Here is a 21,300-nt window from a genome sequence, read left to right on the forward strand (position 1 = left end):
GCCCCTCTATTTCCACCATAATGTGAGAATGATCTTTCCAAATGCAAACTGGATTGTGTTACCCCCTTAACGCCATTCATGGCTTGGCTTTCCATATTTCTTAATGTGTAAACTCTGGCCCAGGCCCACTTTTACAGCCTTTCTTCTCTGTTTTCAAAACACTTTCTGTTAGCTTTCACTTCCAGCTGTTTGGATACTCCTCACCTTCACTGTCTTTGGATGCCATATCTAACTCAGCCGTGATATCTCATCTCAGCTTCACTTCCTCATGGATGCCTTCCTTGAACTCCTAGCTAGGACGGTTTATTTTGTTTTTGTTTGTTTGCTTTTTGCTCACATGGAGCTGTGATTCTTTTTATCAGAGCACTTAGTATGAAATTAAACATCATTTAAAGTAATACTTTGATTGATGTGTCTCTTCCAAGTTCCACAAATGCAGAGATGTTCTTTTTTGCTCACCGCTGTGTTCCCACTGTCACAGTGAAGGATCAGATTAATGAATGAGCAAGCATCTAGGACAGAAATTGTCAAATTTTCTGATGTGCTTATACAATTTAACGTTACTCTGCTTTCAGACATTCTGTTTTTACATGAGTGACTTCCACATGTATAATTCTTGTAATTCTATTCTCTCCTACCAAGATGATATGAGTAAATCATCACTATATATATATTTTCTTTTTCCTGTCGTGATGATTACTTAATCTGATCCATTCTTGTTCATTTTCACTCTTTGTGGTAAATGAAACATCATTATTGTATGGGGTTAAGTGCATGGGCTTTGGGGTCAAACTGGTCTGGATCATAATCCTGGATCTCTCAGTTACTAGCTTTGTGAACATGGGCAAGTTACTTCATATAATCAGGCTTCAATTTTTTTTAAACCTGCAAAATGAAGACAATAAAAACATTTCACTGAGCCGTTCTGAGGGTTAATTGCAATAATGTAGTGAAGAGCACAATAGCTATTATTGTTACTGTTATATATCATAACATGACAAGCTATTGTTGCGGCTCAATAAACTTGAGCTAGTCTGCCTGACACTGTCATATATATCATAATCAATCTACAAATATTGTTCAACTAGTATTTGTTTTGTATTTTGCTAAGTATCGTGATTCTGCTGTCTAACCTGAAACAAAATGCCCATGAGATAAGAGTAATACAATTAACACAGCATTAATTCCTTATTAAATTATAAGAGGACAGACTCAAAGAGTGGTAGAAATGCAGGAAAAAATGGAAAAATCAGCCAATCAGGGAAACTTCCTGGGGAAACTGGATCTTGTCTGAGACAAATCTCAAGTGTCTAAAGGGTTTGAATATAGTCATCAAACGTGAAGACTGTGGTATTCAATGTCTTGTCTGCACTAGGCTGCACTTCTTACATGTGGGATTTCGCTTAATCCTTAAAAGAATTCTGGGAAGTAAATAAAACATTCTTTATTCATTCTTTCATGTATTAATTCATTCATCATACATTTATTCAGTGCTTTCTCTGTATCAGACCTTGTTCTAGTTACTGGGAATATGCAGTGAACAAAACAAACAAACTTCACAAGGAGCTTACATTCTAGTGGGATTGATAGGAAAGCAAAACCAAAAAAGTTCCATATGGTATATTGCACACTAATTTATTACACATTAATTAATATTACATATTAAAGGCTGAAACATCCTATGTAGAAAAGTAAAGTAGGGAATGAGGAAAGGAATCCTCAAGGAGAAGTAGTCATTTTAAACATGGTTCAGGGAAGGCCTCACTATTTTAGTAAGAAGCAATAATGTCTACAATTCAAAATTATGGTCAGAGAGCAAAGACACAAGACATGGAAGAAATATTTTTATAGTGGAAATGAACCTGGCCTAAATGAATCACTGGTGTGTGGAATGAAACAGGAGAAGGAGCCAAAGGCAAATGTTAGGCATAGAGTCCGGGTGACTGGGTACTCTGGGTTCCTTTAACCAAGACAGAGATCCGGAGTAGATTAGAATTAATTTTATTTTGGAATCACTTTAGAATTCTGCACACACTGCAAGATAATTGGAAACACCCTAGGATATTACAACATATTACAGGCCAGAGCTGGAGTTACTGCTCAAAATAAATGTGTTGAGTTTCCCAAATGAGAAAATTGGGAATCATCATAGAAGGCTCCCTGTGCCTCGTCCATATCACCTTCCATGTTCCACCAGGCTCCAAACCATTCCACCTCCTAAATATTCTGGAGGACATGATGGATATCCTCCCTCTTTGTGCCACTGAGGACCAATCTGCACCATCCTGTTTCCCTGGTGCTGCATAACCTATCTCTTCTATCCTCAACTTTGTCTTATCGTCCTGTAAATATATTTTCAAAACACAAATCTCACATAGGGCAAAAGGGGCTGAGAGGAAGCAAACTATAGTTTATGGAACTTTTTCCAGTCATTCATGTAGTCATTCGCTGAACTTGTACTATTTTGTTTAACCTTTATAGAGCCTTATAATGATCCTTTAGGGAGGCTGTTATTTAGATATACCTATAGGCATTCACATTCATAAAAGGTTGTGAATGAATGCATAAATATATTTTTAGTCATTATATAGGCATTATTTACATATAATCTTTTCATGAAGTCATTTTCCTGGGAGAACGGGAATGTTCAAAGGGCTATCATGAAATTTTCTCAACATGTGCAATTGGAGGGTCTTGAGCTCAAGGGGGATCCAGAGCTCAGCTCAACATTCACCAGACAGGGAAGCGACTTGGAAGGCACCAGCATTCTGGTGTTGGCCTTGTAAGGTAAGGTGTTCACCGGAAGTATAGGGAAGGTGGCAATAGCCACAGATAAACAAGAAGGCTGATGAAATGCCAGTGAATATGTTATGGACCCGCAGAGCTGAAACACAGTTGCATCTGACATTACTGCTTTGAAATTTTGGCTACGTGTATGCTCTTGGCTTTGCCTATAATATTTTTGTAAGGATTTATGTAAAGTTTGTTGTTGGTTTTGCTTTCTGAATGTTAACCAGTTTCAACTGTGTGAGTGAATGAAAAAAAAAAAAAAAGGTTTTGGTTCAAGCCAGGGCCCCAGTTTTCATGAGGCTAGAGGATACCTCCAGGAATGAAAGAAGGTTGAGTCTAAGTCTCCCAGGGACCTTGGGAATCACAGAGAGTGGTATCAAAAAGAAGCACAGGATGCAGTACAGAGATGAGGTCATGGTGACTACTTTACCACAGGAGATTCTGGAGGAAATAACTTATTTAAAATGCCCAGTACATAAATTATGTTTCAGCATTTGGTAGCTGGAAAGATTCACTGAAGTGTTTGCTTACTGATTATTAACTAGTAAAATGAGGCTAACAAAGTAAAGTTACATGTAAGGGCAATTTAAATGTAATCAAAATGTACATAAAGTATTTTTAAAATTATAATGTGTCAATGCAAAAATATGTTTGATTCATAGTCTACACATTGTTTCATTTATGTAAAATGTGCTATACTCATAATGACTAGTGCACATGAGTACAGAGGGAAGTTTGGGCTGTTTATCACATACTTATACTTATAAAATGTTATATACTCATGATTATACTACACTTTAATAGTATAATCTAATAGTATAATCAGAATTTATGGTATAAACATCAGTAAGTATTTGGTACTGATAATAAGTCAGAAAAATACTTAGAAATGCATATAAACCCTTGACTATTGCCTCTCGTTAAATAAATAATGATGAATTCTAAAGTCAGACTAAAATACATTTTCTAACAACCAAAACCTATGGAGATATTCCTAGAAGATTTCATAATAAGAGTATACATGGAATGCTTACTTCATAAGTCACTGTGTATGCTGTTTACTGTGTGGTGAAATATGATTTGACAAGGTACGGTCTTGGAAACTATTCATGAGTTTTCAGTTACTGACGTAAAACGCCTCATCTCACAGGTGAGGTTGACCTGTTAGAAAGCACTGGGACATGGAGGCTCAGGGAGAGTACAGCAGGAAGGCACTAGGGGACTTTGGGATGCTCTCCATACCACATGATGCCAACTTCCCTGAGGAATTTTTAAAAAATATCCAAACCAGTCCTGAAACATTTTTAAAGATTTATATAAAGTTTGTCATAAATCCTTAAAAAATATTATAGGCAGTTTTTACCCCAGTCTTAAAAACTATTTGGGAGGGACAGTGTGTTTTTAGGCCAGTTCTATTTTATATGAAAATATATTGTTCAACTTTAAGTGTAGGATTTGTATTTTTTTCATCCCCAAACCCGACTTGTGGCAGAACAAATGGGGGAGGAGGAAGAAATGAATGACTTAAATGAATGACTTGTTTGATATACTACATTTAGACAAACCCAGTGATTCACACTTGTATTTTCTCATAGGTGATTATGCAAGTTAATTAAAAACCCAATGATATATACAGAAATTTGTACTTACCAGAAATACTGCTATAGATATTCCAACCAGAAAGCCTGCTATAACATCTGACCAATGATTTCGATATTCTGCTACTCTGTTGAGTCCAGTAAGAAATGCCAAACACATTAAGCCCAAGCATAGAACTGGCTTAGCAAGTCTGGTTCCCTTGGCTTTGATTGTGTTGGTAATGTACATCTGAAATGTTAAATAAAAAACATGACTTTTCATGAAGGCATTTCCTTTATTAGCATAGAATATCATGTGTACATACAAACATATATTTGTAGACATACATATGGCTGTATGGTTCAAATCATTAACTGGAGTTTACGAAGTTTTTGAAATAAGTTTCTTAAAAGCAGAATTCAAGAGTAGCAATCGTTTCATTTTACTTACCTTATATGGCAATCTGTTACAAATGGCCAATTCTTAATATAAGATTATTAATCATCTAGAAACACCAAGCACAGATAGTCCAATTGTCTTTTTTTCTTTTTATTCTTACTATATCCATTCTTATTTTATCTGAATTTTCATTTTAGATCAACCTCAACAATATTGTTAGAAGGGGGAAAACTCATGAAGTGTTTAAGTGTTTTTAATGTTTCCATTTGTGTATGCCATATTTAGAGGATGCATACTTCATAAAAACCAGGATTGTGAATATAACTAGAAAAAATAAAATGGAATAGATTTCTACCAAACAGATGTTACTTTGAAGAAAGAATTTAAGATTCAATGTAATGCCAAGGTTGCTTTCATGTTGTTAAATGAAGTTGTGAAATTACTTTAACTACATTTTATCAGCCAGGATTAGGACAATAAAATACTTAAGTACAATAAGGGAAATGTGTCAACTAAACACAAAACAATGAATAGATACCTACATTTCTGGCATCTGGACATACGCTAATGAACATATGGTGTCAACTGACTGCAGGGAATGAAATGTCATAAGCCACCATGCTCAAGAATTATTTGGCCCTTCCCCCATCTAACTTATTCTATAGCTCAACTGCTCTTAATTTTATGCATTACTTTATAAGCAAATTTGTTGACTGTATTCAATTATTATTTCAAGTCATTAGTAGAGCAATTGTAAAAGAGATGACTTCGATAATGTAATCAGGTTTTATTGTATAAACATCAGTAAATATCTGGTACTGATAATATACTCAGAAAAATTCTTAGAAATGCATATGTACCCTTAACTATTGTCCCTGGTTAAATAAACAATACATCTGCTTAAGAGGGTAAACTAAAATCAGAATTTAAGTTTTAAGTTCATACCAGCCATTTTAGAACACTATGAAATCCAGTAATTATCTTCTCTATTTTTTTTTTTTTTTCTGGGCAAAGTTTGCAGCCCTTGTAGCTGCCAAAAGGGGCTGTTTAAATATGTAAGCAGTCCAAGTGATACAAGGCATCTCTCTAGCCAAGTTCTAGCCTTTTACAATCCATCCCAGGTCTCAATAGTCTGGGGCGGGGGGAGCTGAACTGTCTCCATCTTGGCCTGTGACTTTCAGAGCTGCGTCTGTGTGTCTAAGCCTGTGCTTGGAAAAGCTTGATAATTTCAGTAATGGAGGATAAGTATACATGAGAGGGGAACAGGAAGAGATGAGAAAGAGAAAATGATGCTTTTGCCAATCTGAGAGAATGTGTTAAAGAGTTCTGCCCACATGAATAACAAGGCCAGGCTATCACACCACTTCAGGTTTCTAGTGATGCAGCTAATTGAGTAACTCCTTGTATGACTAGTGCGTATGAATAGAGAGGAAAATTTGGGCTTCTTGTGAGGTTTTCTTTAACACAGCTATAAGGCTGGTTAATTGTTTCTTACTTTTACATTTCTTTACATCTGTTAATACTCAATATATTCTGTCCTCATTAAGACAAAATAAACGTGGGATAATAACTGAATAATATTAATACTGCTAGTATCAATTATAGCTACCATTTCATGAGTGATTGCTCTTCAAGGCAATGTTCTAAGCATTTTATTAACAGATTACTTATCTCATTCAATCTACAAAACAATCATCTAAGTTAGGTATCATCATTACCTCCATTTTATAGGTTAAAAACTGAATCAAGACAAAGCTTATTATGAAGACTGCACAGTTTGATGATTGCGGTGGCACTGTTGAAAAAAGACAGGTGTAAATGGAAAGTAAAGGGAAGGCACTTGGGTATCTCCTAATCTTCCTTTCTACTTCATTGACTTCTTGCCTGGAGGAAATGGCCAATGAGCATAAGCTGAGTACCAGTGAATGCAGGCCAGTCAGGAACTAAAGACAGGAGAAAGGAGGCCACCATAGAATCATAGAACTAAGGCTACCTCTATGCTCTGCTATTAGAGAGAAGTGGGAAATAGTGTAAATGTGGTCCTTGTGCAAAATACCCTACAGAATCTATTTGGCTTCAGAAAACACTTGCCTTTCCCTCGCCCCCGAAGACCATCTCAGATACAGCCCAGCCCTTACTTGGCCAAGTTGTATGAGCCCATAGTAAAATGCGGGCTTGGGCTACATCCCTGTGAAGTTTCTCTTGAATGTCAAGTTGATCGTCAAATTGCCCTAATGACTCAAGCAAGGTTTATAAGGAGCCCACAGACAGTCTAGCCACAATGCAAACTCATGAAAAAGCTTCTATTTTAGGAATAGCCTGGTATTTGGCTTTTCCCTCCATCAGAGTGGAGAGTGGACAGTGGCTGAATTTCAAAGGTTATATGAATTTCAAGGGTTATAGATTTAATTTTAAAGTAGATCATAGCAGTGCTTTATAATGTACAAATGTTTCTGTAGCATAATCAGTTGGCATGGATGTTACAAAAGAAAAATTAAGAGAGCTTTCACTTGTACTCAGCAACTCTTTAGTACTTTATGAACATAAGTGCCTTTTAAACCAGTCTAATTGTGTTATCCTTACAGAAAGTCTATTATTCTTAATTTGCAGAAGAGGAAATTATGGCATAATAATCTATTAAGCATGTTGGATACAGAACAGGAATTGATTATTTATGCTCTCTTGGTTTTTAATTCACTTATGAAACCATCTAGGTTGACCAGATGTCAAAATGTAGCTAAAATAAAATGCAAACAGCAGGGTGTGTGATTTGAGCAGGATGGTATTCACTCAGTCCTCTAGGGTCAGTAGATGCTCACTACCTCGCAGGCCAACCCATTTAATCATTATTAGCAGAGCTTATTCATCCATTCCACAAATATCCATTAGCACTAAGATGCAGAAAGCCAAAGCTGATCATTTTCTCCCTGTTAAGAGCCTTGTGTATATTCTTCTATACTTTTTCTCTTTGCTTATACAAATATATACATTAACACACATATAAAAAGGTTTTGCTTACTTGTTTGCTTTTACTAAAATATAATCATAATGTCCTATTAGTTTGTAATATGCAGACTCACTTGTTATAATATATATCTATTTTTTGTGTAAATTGAGAAAACATTGAACTATTATTAATAACAAAACAATACTATTATAAAAATAAATGAAAATAAACACACACACACATATTTATGAAGCACCTACTATGTACCAGAGACTGTGCTAGGTTTCTTCAAAGAGGAGACATCTATGGTTAGATCCTGAAGAATGAGCATGAGAGTTCCAGGTAAAAGGGAAGTGATGGGGGAAACGTATCCTAGACAACATATGCAGTCCTCCGCTGTGTTCTCAAAGCACCTTGTTCCTCATCTGAGAACACTGGCCACAATGTATGGTTATAATTTATTTTCATTGGTTCCTTCACTAGAGTGAGGACATAGAAGGCAAGTCCAGGCTATTCATTGTGGTCTAGCTTTTGGAGAACCTTTTTCCTTCTCTTGTTTTCATGCTTCTTTCACCTTTCTTGTGCTATTTAGCCCTAAAGACATCCACTAATTGTTTATTTGCAAATGATTATATGTATTCTTTTACTATTTGCCTCTTCTTTTCTACAGATGAAACAGCCTCAATTCCCCTCAATATGGGAATAACTCAGTGGCCAGATCCCTCAGCACTCTGCACAGTCTAGTGCTTTTGACATCTGTTAGTACTTCTCTCAAAGAGTACAGCCCAAAGTTAAGCAAACCGGTGCCCACTATCAACTGACCAGCCCAAAGTGCAGCTGAGACTTTTCTAGATTGCACCCTATAGTCTTACTCATTGATCCGTATTCTCATAGTCAGGTCAGGATTGGATTATCTTTAAACCGATTTCCAGATTTTGATGACTTTGATTGATGCAATCTAACAGGGCACTGGGTTTGATTAGTGTGTGTGTGCGTGTGTGTGTGTGTGTGTGTGTGAGAGAGAGAGAGAGAGTGTGTGTCTTAATAACTTCATAGCATTATTGGTCAAACTGTGTTTGCGATCCACTGAATCTTCCATGACTTCTTCACATGAACTGATGCCTTATCAAGTTCCCCTTACCCTGGGCTCCTGAAATTGTTCAAAAAATCAAATTTATTATTGTTTTCAAAACAATATTTTACCCTGTCAACACCATTTTGAACTTTTATGCTGGCATCTATCATAGTATATTAGTTATCTTTCTCCCAGATTCTAGTTAGCTCCAGACAGATCACCAATAACAAGACAGCATCAAGGACAGAGCCTCATGGCACTTCGCCTGAGATCTGTTTACAAAATGCTACTGACATTTTTCATATAAAATTTTTATTTAAAAAAATGGGGCATTCATTTATTAAGCCAACCTTGTAGTGTCCTGAAAGTTTTATTTATGTACCCAGACTTCATATTCTTGTTTCATTGATAAATTTGCTAAACAGCAATGTAAAGGTGTCTGATGGGGTGTGTAACAAAATTGTGATGCAATGGTGGAAAGACCATGGACTTTGCCAGACAGACCTGTGTTCACTTAATTCAGACCTTTCAGGATTGTGATGGGGGTCAGGAGTGCTAATGGTGGTGCAATAAGCAGTGGGATATTGAAGTCATAAATTTTCTGTACGGTGCTATAATCTAGATTGCATAAAACATGCAATAACTCGTTTCCATAACTGATCTAAACTTCATCATAAGCACCCATCTTCCACTGAATAGAAATGGGATGGGAGGAATTCTGAATAAATGCTTAGTTGTTCTGTTTCTCACTATTCTCTCTTCTGGAAAAACAACAGTGGGGTCTAGTTGGAGGCCTGCAAGACCTCAAGCTCAAGGTGGGGAGGCAACCCACCAGCTTTCACTGGCCTCCACTGCCAGGTGTGTATCCCACTGCTTCATTGGTGCCCTACTGACAACCACTGTTAACGTCCTTGTGGCCCCATACTGACTTGGTCCATTTAGGCTCACAGGAAATAAAGATCCTTTTCATCACCCGCACATCTTCCTTGTAGTCCCAGGTGGGCTGCCTACCCTCCCAAGCTCTGCTGCAGGGTCCCTGGGCTCCCACTGTCTTCTCTGCGGACTTACCTGCTGCAGGTATATTAAGAGAAATTGTTTTCCCAGTTTCAAGCCAGAAATGAAGTACAAGCCCTTCTACTTTCTGTTATCTCCACAACCTCTCTGGAGTTTCTGTTATCCAGTGACCATCTGCCTTCTTTGGTTTTCTAATGTATGGGTGCTCACCTAAGTGGGCACATTAAGCCCTTCCCTCTCCTCCAATCCTCCACTTTCTAGGACAGGAAGTACTCCCTTCCCTTCCCCTAGGTTGGTGTTATCACCCTTTATAAGTTGTGTTTTCTCTATAAAATACTCAGATAATAAAATATAATAATAATACTTACATTATATATAATATTTTATTACACTCAAAATATTCAGATATTCAAATTTTGCTTTTGATATGTAAAGGTTTGATATTTAGAAATTCCTGTTCTCGCTTGACAAAGCTAGCCTCATTTAATTACTGAAGCTAAACACTTCTTTTTCCTCTTATCTTGAAGTCTTTCCTTGAGGCACTGAACCAATACGTAGCCAGTAGCTACTGTAGCCATTAGCACTTGAAATGTGATGAGGCCAACTATAGTACTAAATTTTCAATTCTATTTGATTTTAATGAAAAGGATTTCAAAACTGGTACTCAATTAGATTGTTAGAAAATGTTAATATATGTTTGAAACAAATTGGGCTTCACATCTACTTTTTACACTGTAAATTTTATATCTAAATACAGAACAAGGATTTCAGATGAAAATGTAGTGTCTGAACTGAGATGTATTTTGCAAGTGTCAAACATACACTGGATTTAGAAAATTTTGAAAAAGAAAAAAGCAAACTATCTTATTACTAACATATTGATACATGTTGAAATAACATATTAATACATGTTGAAACAATTGATAATAGTTTGGATATACTGGGTTAAACAAGACATTAAATATTAATATCACCTTTTTACTTTAAAAATGTGACTATTAGCCATTTTAAAATCATATATATATGGTTCACTTTCTGTTTCTATTGGACAATGCTGACCTAAACAAGAGCATCATAATTTAAAGGGTATACAAAATGATCAGTGAATATTCCAAAAAAGATTTTACCCATTTCCGCAGTTATTGCTACTTTATTATTTTTATTTATTTTATTGCTTTGAGTTGGGTACTGATCCTAAAACCATTTTCCAGGCTACCTGAGCTTCATTAGACAAACATTTATCCACATATTTTTATTTACATTTATTTTTAAATATTTGTTAATATATTACCATTTCAAATGGCACATAGTGCAATAAAATGATACTATCATGGAATTATTTAGAGTTTTCTAAGTTAAACTATCATATACAGCCTATTTTTTCAGATTCTAATTATCATAATGGCTACTTTTAAAAAAACTTTACTTCATCAAAGTTAACCGGTTGTTTTGTATTTTATTAATACCTTTAGAGACTTGGGAGATTCCGTATTTAGTCAGTGTAAGCTAGGAGGAAAAGTTCAGCTTTAGGAATTTAATAGTCAGTGTTAAAAGTTCAATCTACTACCAATTAGCTCTGTGACCTTACACAAATTACTGAACTTCTCTGACTCTTAGTTATATCACTTGTAAAATGAAAATAACTATACTAATCTGTAGGATTTAGAATGGTAGTCACATAAGAAGTGTAAGTTTCATTACCGTCACATGGCACCATGAGAATTTTTGTTTGCTTTGTGATGAGAATAAATTAAAAGGATTAAAACAATATATTTGGATTAAAACTATGTATGTGTTAGGAGAAATAATGTATTCTAACTTATGGGCATGGGGATAAAGCTCCTTATTGTATTCGAAAATCAAGAGTAAACATCCACTTTCTTTACAATATCCTTAATGGGTACCTAACAAAAGATTACATCATCATGAACACAGAATTTATCCTGTAGCTGATGTCCTTGAATGAAAAACACTGAGTCACAAATGTGATGTAAGTAACAACAACCTCAGTGTTCAGGACCAGCTGGTACATGAAGTTAAGATCTGAATATGCTCAGTAACTCTGCTGCCCACAGCACAAAGGCCGATTGATGGTTTGGTTATGAATAACAGCTCCTTCATCACGGACACATTTACCTAATCCCTAAAATGCAGCCATGGCTGATTTTACATGGAGACTATTTATCTCCAGTATGACTCCTCCCCGACCCAATAAATATACTGCACATGTGGCATTTCATCCATCAGCTAGAAGAACAAATACTCTTTTGCTTGACATTATCATCTATGAAATCAAGAACTATACATATTCACCACTTAACACTTGTTTTCCATACACCAGATAGAAAGTGAGATGATATTTACATAAAGATGCTTATGATCTTATTTGTGGGTTTTATACAAGCACAAAAAATATATAATAAAAAAGCTGTGTAGTATCTGAAGAATTCCCTGCAAGCAAAAGATATTTGATGGCTATAATTCTATCCCATCATCTCCAAGATTTAAAATTCCCTGACAAGAAAGTAAGGAACTAAAATCAACATGTTAAAGACTAATCTGGAAATTTTAAATACTAAAAAAAAATATGCACAAGACTATTGGGTGAATTGAAGGGTTAGATTTGCTATACCTTAAACAAAAATGAAGTAGAACCTGCAAAATTTAAAACACATAAATAAAAAAATTAAGTTTACTGTTCGGGACAAGAAATTAGTAGTATAACAATAAAAGCATATTTCAAGTATCTCTGAGTAGTCCTCAAAGATGTCTGAATTTGTACTTAAATCTTTAGGACTCAAAATATTTCTCAGGATTTCTTCAGATAAGGAAAGAAACTATAATTAATGATAATATGATTATCTATATGTCTGATCTTTGTATAATCTATACTATGTATATAATATACATATATAGAACCAGAAAATGTTAAATATTAAGTGACAATTGGATTCTAGATCGTGAGATACTGTCGAGATACTGTCTTAAATTATATAATAACAGAAAAAGAGTCATCATACCTTAGAAAGATAAATATAATATTGCAGCACATATAGGTTTGTGATCAGCAACAAAATACTGTAATCAACTCCACACTAATTTCAATAAACATCATTAATATTAATGACAGTGTGACATTTCAAAGGATGTCTTAAAATTAAGAGTGTGCTTATAGTATATTTCTGACCTCATTCCTAACCCTTATCGGTGAGTAAGTAAAGGGCAGGGGAGAAGTTTTCCCAGTTGGGTCCTTAGGAAGTGCTCTTCTTTCCCCCTCTCAAGGCTTGCGATTTTCCTCCCCAACTCCTTCAATTTTCATTCAACCAAAAGCTTCCTACATCCATTCCCACTGAGTCCCCACCCAGCTTCCAACTCTCACTTTACTCCCTTTCAAGAAGGAGGAAGGTGATGCGGGTGAACCTCTGTAACCTCTCTTCTCCCACACCTACAAGGTTCTACCATTCACAACAAAAACTGCGTTTAAGGCATGTTAAGTTATCAAAGGTGTCAAAACACATCTCTCTGCTTAGTGCCTGTTTGCACCTCAAATCACAACCTCAGCCTTAGTCCCAGCTGTTGGAGGAGCAGAATGACTCTTTCTCACTTTGCTACCAGTATTCTGTTCATAATTATTATAAAAGAGTTATTTTTACATAAAAATATTTATCTTTTTCTCCCATGCTAGCTTATATGGGATAGAAATATCCTTTTCTCTTTGTAACCTCAGTGCCTGGTCTGGTTCTTGGCTCACTCTCAGTAACAACTAATCATAACAAAAGTTAAAATTTCATGAATGCTTACTATGTGTCAAGAACTGTGCTCAGTGCTTTACATGCACTCGATCAGGTAATCCAAACAATTCATGACATTGGTACTCAACAACAGAGGTAACTAAGACACAGAAAGGTTAAGTAAATTATCCATGGACTTAAGGCTAGAAGATGATGAAGCTGGGATTCATACTCAAGCAGTTCAGTTACAGAGCCCATGCTCTAACAAAGATGCTATTAATATATGCAGTATAGGAGTCAAGGATCCTCTCTCCCTCAGCCTTGGAGAGGAAGGCGGGGCTGGAGTAGTCCTCAAGCAGAGGTAAGACTACTTACCTTCAAGAGCACGCCTGAAGGAGGAGCTGAAAATGACTCAGTGTGTCAGTCTGAAGGCTGTGTGGGTGGAGGCAGGGGTGAGTACAGAGGGGAGTAGCAGGAATTAGGCCAGAGAGGTTAACCGGGGCCAGGTTCAAACAGCTTTGTGTGCCAAGTGAAGGAGTTGGGATTTGTATTAAAAGGAAAATGGGAGTACATAAAGGGGACATGAGAATGTGACAGGAGTACCTTTGAATTTTAAAGTATCACTTTGGAAGAAGCGGTTCCCAGTGCTGGATCATCACATCCTGAACTAAAGTCATGGCTGCAGTCATGAACAGACTGGAATATTTAGGATGTTAAACTGGCCAGAATTCTTGGTTAATTGGATGCGTGCTTATGTGCACCCATGAGTTTGAACTGGGTGAGGTCATGGGTGGAAGGTGAAAGTGCAGTGAAGGAGGAATAAAACATAACAAGTCTCAGGCCTCAGTGGCCAACAGAAGTTTCTAGGCAGGAAATCTATAGTTCCACTTGGAAGTACAATTATATCCAGACATACAACAAGAATCAAGATGTTCCACCTGCTTTCTCATGGAAACACTGTACTTCATGGTAGTCCTATAGCACGATTAATAATATATTTTAAGTACATAATGGGTTAAATAGGTTTTTGAAGGCTGAGTTAGATACCTAAACTCTGTGTATGACATGATTTCCATCAGGTCACAGTTTCAAACAACTGAGTTAAAACACCAACTAGGCCTCCACGGAGACAGGTGATATGTTTGTTTTGCCCCTTACTCAATACTCAGCCCTGGCACAGGGTCAATCAATGGATGAATAAATGAACATACTGCTTTGGAGAGCTGGGCTTGTGTATATCACACTGCTTATATCTAATTAGAACAAAAATATATACAAAATGTACAGCAACTCTCACAATGAATAATTTATGTGACCTTTCAGCCTTATGCATTACTTTAGCTATTTTTTAGGTGTGTAGTAGTTACTGTATTTTGGAAATGACCTCTAAGAAACTGTATATTTTCCAGGAATCTATTGATTTTTTCTAAAAAACTAATGTACTTAACAGGCTGTGGTAAAAGAATCTCTACTTTCCCTCCAGCCTGCAGTAAGCATGCACATTAGTTGCCTATAATGAGTGGATAATGGCCCAGATAGCATCAGAGGATCTGAGTTCCAGTCTTGATCCTTCAGTACCTTAGGGCTATGATGTTAGGTGGGTGATGACTTATCTTCACTAAGTCTCCTCACTGGTCAAACCTGGAAAGCAGCAAAGTCTGCTTTACTACAGCCCCAGACTCCTTTATCTGAGCCCTCAAGTAGAGAAGTATTTCAGAATTCTGAACATTTTCAGATTTTGGGTAATATGATCTATGTACTGGCCATTGATACCTCCAGTGTGGTCAGGGCTGCACCCTACCATAAAACACATTCACATTTCTACCTCAAAACAGATGGCTACTCACAGGAAGCAGAATAAGTAAAGAACTCAAATATATTCAGGTCAGATAAAGTTTTTCATCCAGGGACAAACAAAATTTTGTCTTTCCTTGCATAGAGAGGGCTTTTTAAAAAAAAGATTTCAGAATTAAGAATAAAGGATTATGAAACTGAGCTGTTCTGAGGACCAGATGAGACAATGACACTAAAGAACAAAGTGCAGAGATGAAAAGCTGAGCTTTGCATAACCAAAGCTGGTGTTGTAACTACTTGGCAAGCTCCAATTATGGTGGCAGGAAGGCATTTCCATCATTTCCATCTGGCTCTGAAACCTGAGAAAGTGCTGAAGACACACTGACCGTTCGAATAGCTGGAGAATGTTGGTTGATTTGGGAAGGGCTTTCCTGGTAAAGGGGCAGCCAGGGTTGGGGTTGTCTCTGATGCATGTAGTGAGGTGAGGAAAGGCACCAAGGGGCAGGGAGTCAGGCACGATTTGGGCAACATGAGCAGATATGTATCTGGCTAAAGCTGGAGAATCATGGTGGGAAAACTAGCTCGGCCTTGAAAGCTGTGTGGAGGAATTTGTTACTTGTGCAAAAGGAGAGGGGGTAGTGTCCTAGGTGCTTGAGGGGCTAGAGGAAGATGTTTCTGGCAGGTGGGCACCAGGGGAGGAAGACAGAACACAGGGATCCTAGGCTCTCATTGGCAGCATCAGGAGACACAGAAGTTGGAACCAGAAGGCAGAGAAGTTTAACCATGCTTCTGGGATAAATGTCCATGGGAATGTGGGACACAGGAGAAATTATTTCACAGGCCTGTTCTCCCAACTCTTGCTTTTCTGGGACCTGGAGCTTGGGTGGCAATAGGACATAGTGAGGGAGCAGAGCAGGCGTCTGGTTGCTGATAGGTAGGAGCCAATGGATGCAAGCTTCTCATCCCTGGGCAAAACACAGAAGGAAGAGTGGATGCAGACTCTACGTTTCATGGCAGATAAGAAAAGATTTCCTAGAATACCACTGAACATATAGTATACAGAAAAAGCTATTAATTAAAAGTTTAAAAACAGCTTGAGGCTTCAGGAGAAGGAAAAAGTGTGCAGAATACATTCATTCATTCCTACTCTCATTCATCCAGTTTCAATTACTATTTATGATGTCTTTCCTATGTCCTGGATAATGAGTTCGGGCTAGCAATATAGAGATAGAGAAATTTGTTGCTGCTGACCTCAAGGAGCTCTTAGTCCAAGAGAAAGCGGAGACACATAAAAGACTAATTAATAAGCATAACTGAGGTGTATGTTGAGGAGCACAAATCACAGAAATAATTCACAGGAAATAGAAGTCAGGTTGATCAACAGTTTCTTCTAAGTCTCGAGTATAAAAAGACTCTTACCCTCAAGCAAAATGGAAACAACAACGAACCAGGACAAGAGGGGAGTGTTAGGCAAAACTTTCTGTAGGGGCCCTTTTAATGAGAGATTTAAAAATGAGGGGGCAGGAGAAGAAGAGTGAGGGGAAAGGAATTCTAGGCAGATAAAAACAGGAGACACTATGTGTAAAGAAAGAATTACAAATTCACTTAAGGTAAAGTCAGGTAATACAAAGGAGCCAAGTGTCCCAGTAAAGACAAAGCCAACAGCAAAGGCAGAGTGATATAAAGCCAATGGCTCTAGCCTTGTGTTGAAGAAACAATGAGTGAGGACTGAGACCAACAGATGAGAACATGTGCCTTCTAGAGGGGAGAGCCGTGCTCAGATCCAAACAGTTATTGCCATTACTGACCATAAGTCCAGGGCCACCATATCACTCATATTTCAAGAATAAGATGTAAAGTTCTGATATGACATTTATCAACTTTAAAAGCTTGGCAAGTCATAAAATATTTTTTTAAGTGTGCTAGACTATTGTGAATAGTGCAAAGACTTGGATACAACCCAAACGTCCATCAATAATAGATGATAAAGAAAATGTGGCACATATACACTATGGAATACTATACAGCCACAAAAAGGATGAGTTCATATCCTTTGCAGGGTCATGGATGAAGCTGGAAACCATCATTCTCAGCAAACTATCGCAAGAACAGAAAACCAAACACCACATGTTCTCACTCCTAAGTGGGAGTTGAACAATGCGAACACATGGACATAGGGAGGGGAACATCACACACTGGTCGGGGGGTGGAGGGGTAGGGGAGGGATAACATTAGGAGAAATACCTAATCTAGGTGACGGGTTGATGGGTGCAGCAAACCACCATGGCACGTGTATACCTAGGTAACAAACCTGCACGTTCTGCACATGTACCCCAGAGCTTAAAGTATAATAAATAAAATGTGCTAGACAAATACTAACAGATTTTCCAGTTGGACTAGGAATGCACCGTTAGTTCATTTCCCCAAAGGAGTGAGCAAGAGCACAGAAAGCTCACCAGGCGGCAAGGAGTTAAGTAAATTCCTATTGCACTCAGAAAAAAGTTCCAGCTTCCAAGCATTAGGAACAAGGTCTTTCCTGACATGGCCTTTCATTGCTTTTCCGCCTCATCCTATCCCTCCCTTTCCAGAATCTATGTTCTAGCCATGGTAAACTACTTATGGTTTGCTCCAATTTGCTCTGTTATCTCATCTCTCAGACTCCTTGTAGTGGGTGGAATAGTGGCCCCCCAAAAGACACATCCAAGTCTTAATCCTGGGAACCTGTGAATATTCCCTTAGTTGGAACATCGTCTTTGCAGATCTCATTAAAGATCTTAAGATGAGATCATTCTGGATTTAGGGTGGGCCCTAAAGCCAATAGGAAGTATCTTTAAAAGAAGAGAAGACAAAGACAGAAGAAAGGGTGGGATGCACGTAAAAGGCCATATGAATGTGACCTTGTGGAGGTGGAGATTGGAGTGATGCTGTCACAAGCCAAGGAACACTCACAGCCACCAGAAGCTGGAAGATGCAACGAAGTGTTCTCCCCTAGAGCCTTCAGAGGGAGCAGAGTCCTGCTAAACCCTTGCTTTCAGATTGCTGGCCTCCAGAACCATGTGAGAATAAATTTATATTGTTATAAGCCACCAATTTCGTGGTAATTTGTAGCCCTAGAAAATGAATGCAGTCCTCAACTAACCACCATCCTTACCTGTCTCTTCCTCAGATATCACTTCTGCCTCGTAAAAGCCTTCTGGCTGCCCCATTACCCTGTGCCCATGCATGAGAGCACTTATTATACATGTAATTGGTGGTGCTGGGTTGTTTTTGGCCTCCTACTCCCGGCTGCATCTGGGTGTTAAGCACCCTCAGAGTACGGGCTGCATGTCTTTGCCTTTGAGTTCCTAGACCCGCTGCGTGCTCAGTAATTGTTTGTTAAATTGGCTAATAAGTGAATCAATTTTTATTTTCAATGTTTTGTAATTTAACTAACTTATAATTGCCTGGTTTTATGACCTATATTTCTTCTCTAATACGTAGTCTAGAAGTTATAAATTGATATAAAAATAGAGTGAAATTGGCCGGGCGCGGTGGCTCACGCCTGTAATCCCAGCACTTTAGGAGGCTGAGGTGGGTGGATTGCAAGGTCAGGAGATCAAGACCATCCTGGTTAACACAGTGAAACCCCGTCTCTACTAAAGAATACAAACAATTAGCCAGGCATAGTGGCGGGTGCCTAGAGTCTCAGCTACTCGGGAGGCTGAGGCAGGAGAATGGCGTGAACCTGGGAGGTGGAGCTTGCAGTGAGCCGAGATTGCTCCACCTCACTCCAGCCTGGGCGACAGAGCAAGACTCCGTCTCAAAAAAAAAAAAAAAAAAAAAAAAAAAAAAAAAAAAAAAAAAATATATATATATATATAGAGAGAGAGAGTGAAATCAAGATTCATATATTTTGAGTCCTTTTAGAAATCTCTATTGGACACTAAGATAACTGGTGACAGTGAAAATGACTAATCAATAATAACAATCTAGATCTGTTGATGTAAAGGAAAAGATAAAGGTCACTACAGAAGAAAAATCCTGGGGATTGTCTGTGACCACCAGGTCAGTACAAGTCAAGAGCATGATGTGTCTGATCAAACAATTAAGCAAGCACACTACAAACCAAAACTAATGCCATATTTGGTTCATTATCACTGGATCATTTTTGAGGTGTCTGTACAAACATTAGGTCTGTGACATCCCTCCATCTGTAAAGCACTTTATGGTTCATAGAATTAAAAAAAATTAAAGCTGAAGGAAGTTTACAGAAAATCCAGGTGCTTCTAAACCACATTCATGAATTCTTAGGTAATTCACAGAAGGGCTTCTGGAGTCTTTATGGAGTTGGGGGTGGGTTACATGATTGTATGTTATAGGACTGGGTATATAATTTGTAGGGTCCAGTGCAAAATGAAAATGAATGACAGACCTGTTTTTCAAAAATCATTACAAATTACAAAACAGTGACAGCAGAGCATTAAACCAAGCATGCAGCCCTCCTGAACACGGGCCCTGTGTGAGCTGGTAGGTGCTGGAGACAGGACCTGAAGCAGGTCACACATCCATGAAACCAGGCCAGCACATCATAATCTCCATTTCAGAAAGTTGCGTAGGCAATTTATATAAAGAATGAATGAATTTCAACCAGCAAGAGTAGAGGCTATTAGGACATTTTTATTAGCAATCCAGGCAAGCCATAATGAGGGCCTGAACTAAGTCTGTACAAGTGGGAGGGGAGAGCTGTTTTATCATCCTAGGTAATATGACTGTTCACCTTTACTATTTAATTTTCTTCATTTTAAGTATATTTGTAATAACCCCCAATTTATGATATCAACACCATAGAGCTTCATGTAATAGAAAGTACCCAATAAGAAAACTTTATGGGATAAGGAAAATCAATTACAAGAACAAGTCAAACGTCTCTGTGATTCTATGTTGAAAATAGCCACACTGAATTAGTGGGTGTCACTATAAGTAAGTTAAACTTCATAGCAAGGAATATGAGAACACAGGGGCCATTAAGAATAGTTAAATACAAGAAATATGCTTGCTTTATGTGCAGTGGTTCCTTTCGCGTTCCTTATCTGGCAGGTGCACTCTGATTACTTGCTCACTCTTTACTGAGAAGCCCGCAGTATCAGAACACTGCATTATGCCATGGCCATGGAGGTAGCAAAAGACCATGCTGGAAATCAAAATCCCACTCTCTTCCAAAAAAACTACGGAGACATTCGCTGCCCAGAACGAAGTGCCCAGGGTAAGGGACCTGGAATTCTGCATGGACAGCCACCTCAACGTGCACCTGAGTTTACTGGCTGCAAGGGGGAGGCAACGGAATGAAGCAGTTCTGAGAATAGACATGGGGAATGTTCTGGATTCAGATCCTGTCTCCAGCATATACCAGCTGTGTGACTCTGGGCAAATATACCAGCTGTGTGACTCCGGGCAAATATACCAGCTGTGTGACTCTGGGCAAATATACCAGCTGTGTGACTCTGGGCAAGCTATTGAATTTCTCTGAGCCTCAGTTTTCTCATCTTTAATTTGAGAATTATAATAGTACCTATGCAATTTGACTATAAGGATTAAATGAGATAATCTATGTAAAGCACTTAGCACAGTACTGGCATAAATAATAGAAAGAAATCACTTATTATTTACACAAATACAGTGAACCCTTCTGTGAAAAAAATGAGTTAAAAGGTCTTAAGTTTGAGGGCTTTTTAGTGTGTAAGGAGCATTCTGAAGTGGGTTGCTGAAGGGTTCTGTGCTGTACAAGATGCTGCGGACATGGCTATGAGCAGCCATAGACTCAGCTAGAGTCAAGGAGTCCTCCAGCCAGCATCTCCAAATTCAACCCAGTTGTCTCCATGTCTACAGGCATGTTGGGAGTACTCAGAATTATTTACGGGTGTGCAACAAAATTTCCTGTTCCTCAGGATGTGCATGGATCCCCTTCAGGCAGTATCTCCAACTATGGGATTGCT

General features: G+C 37.9%; 1 protein-coding gene across 2 annotated transcripts in view; it reads right to left on the minus strand.

The window, feature by feature from the left end:
* The window catches only part of PLPPR5 (phospholipid phosphatase related 5), a 117,342-nt gene that overhangs the window by 27,872 nt on the left and 68,170 nt on the right, over window positions 1-21,300 (minus strand). For both annotated transcript variants that reach the window (XM_050778529.1, XM_050778540.1), the window contains exon 4: window positions 4,441-4,617. In XM_050778529.1, the coding sequence (XP_050634486.1) occupies window positions 4,441-4,617 (177 nt within the window). The remainder of the gene's footprint in view (window positions 1-4,440; window positions 4,618-21,300) is intronic.

This window comes from Macaca thibetana, chromosome 1 (genome assembly GCF_024542745.1).
Source record: "Macaca thibetana thibetana isolate TM-01 chromosome 1, ASM2454274v1, whole genome shotgun sequence".
In the NCBI taxonomy this organism is placed as follows: Eukaryota; Metazoa; Chordata; class Mammalia; order Primates; family Cercopithecidae; genus Macaca; species Macaca thibetana.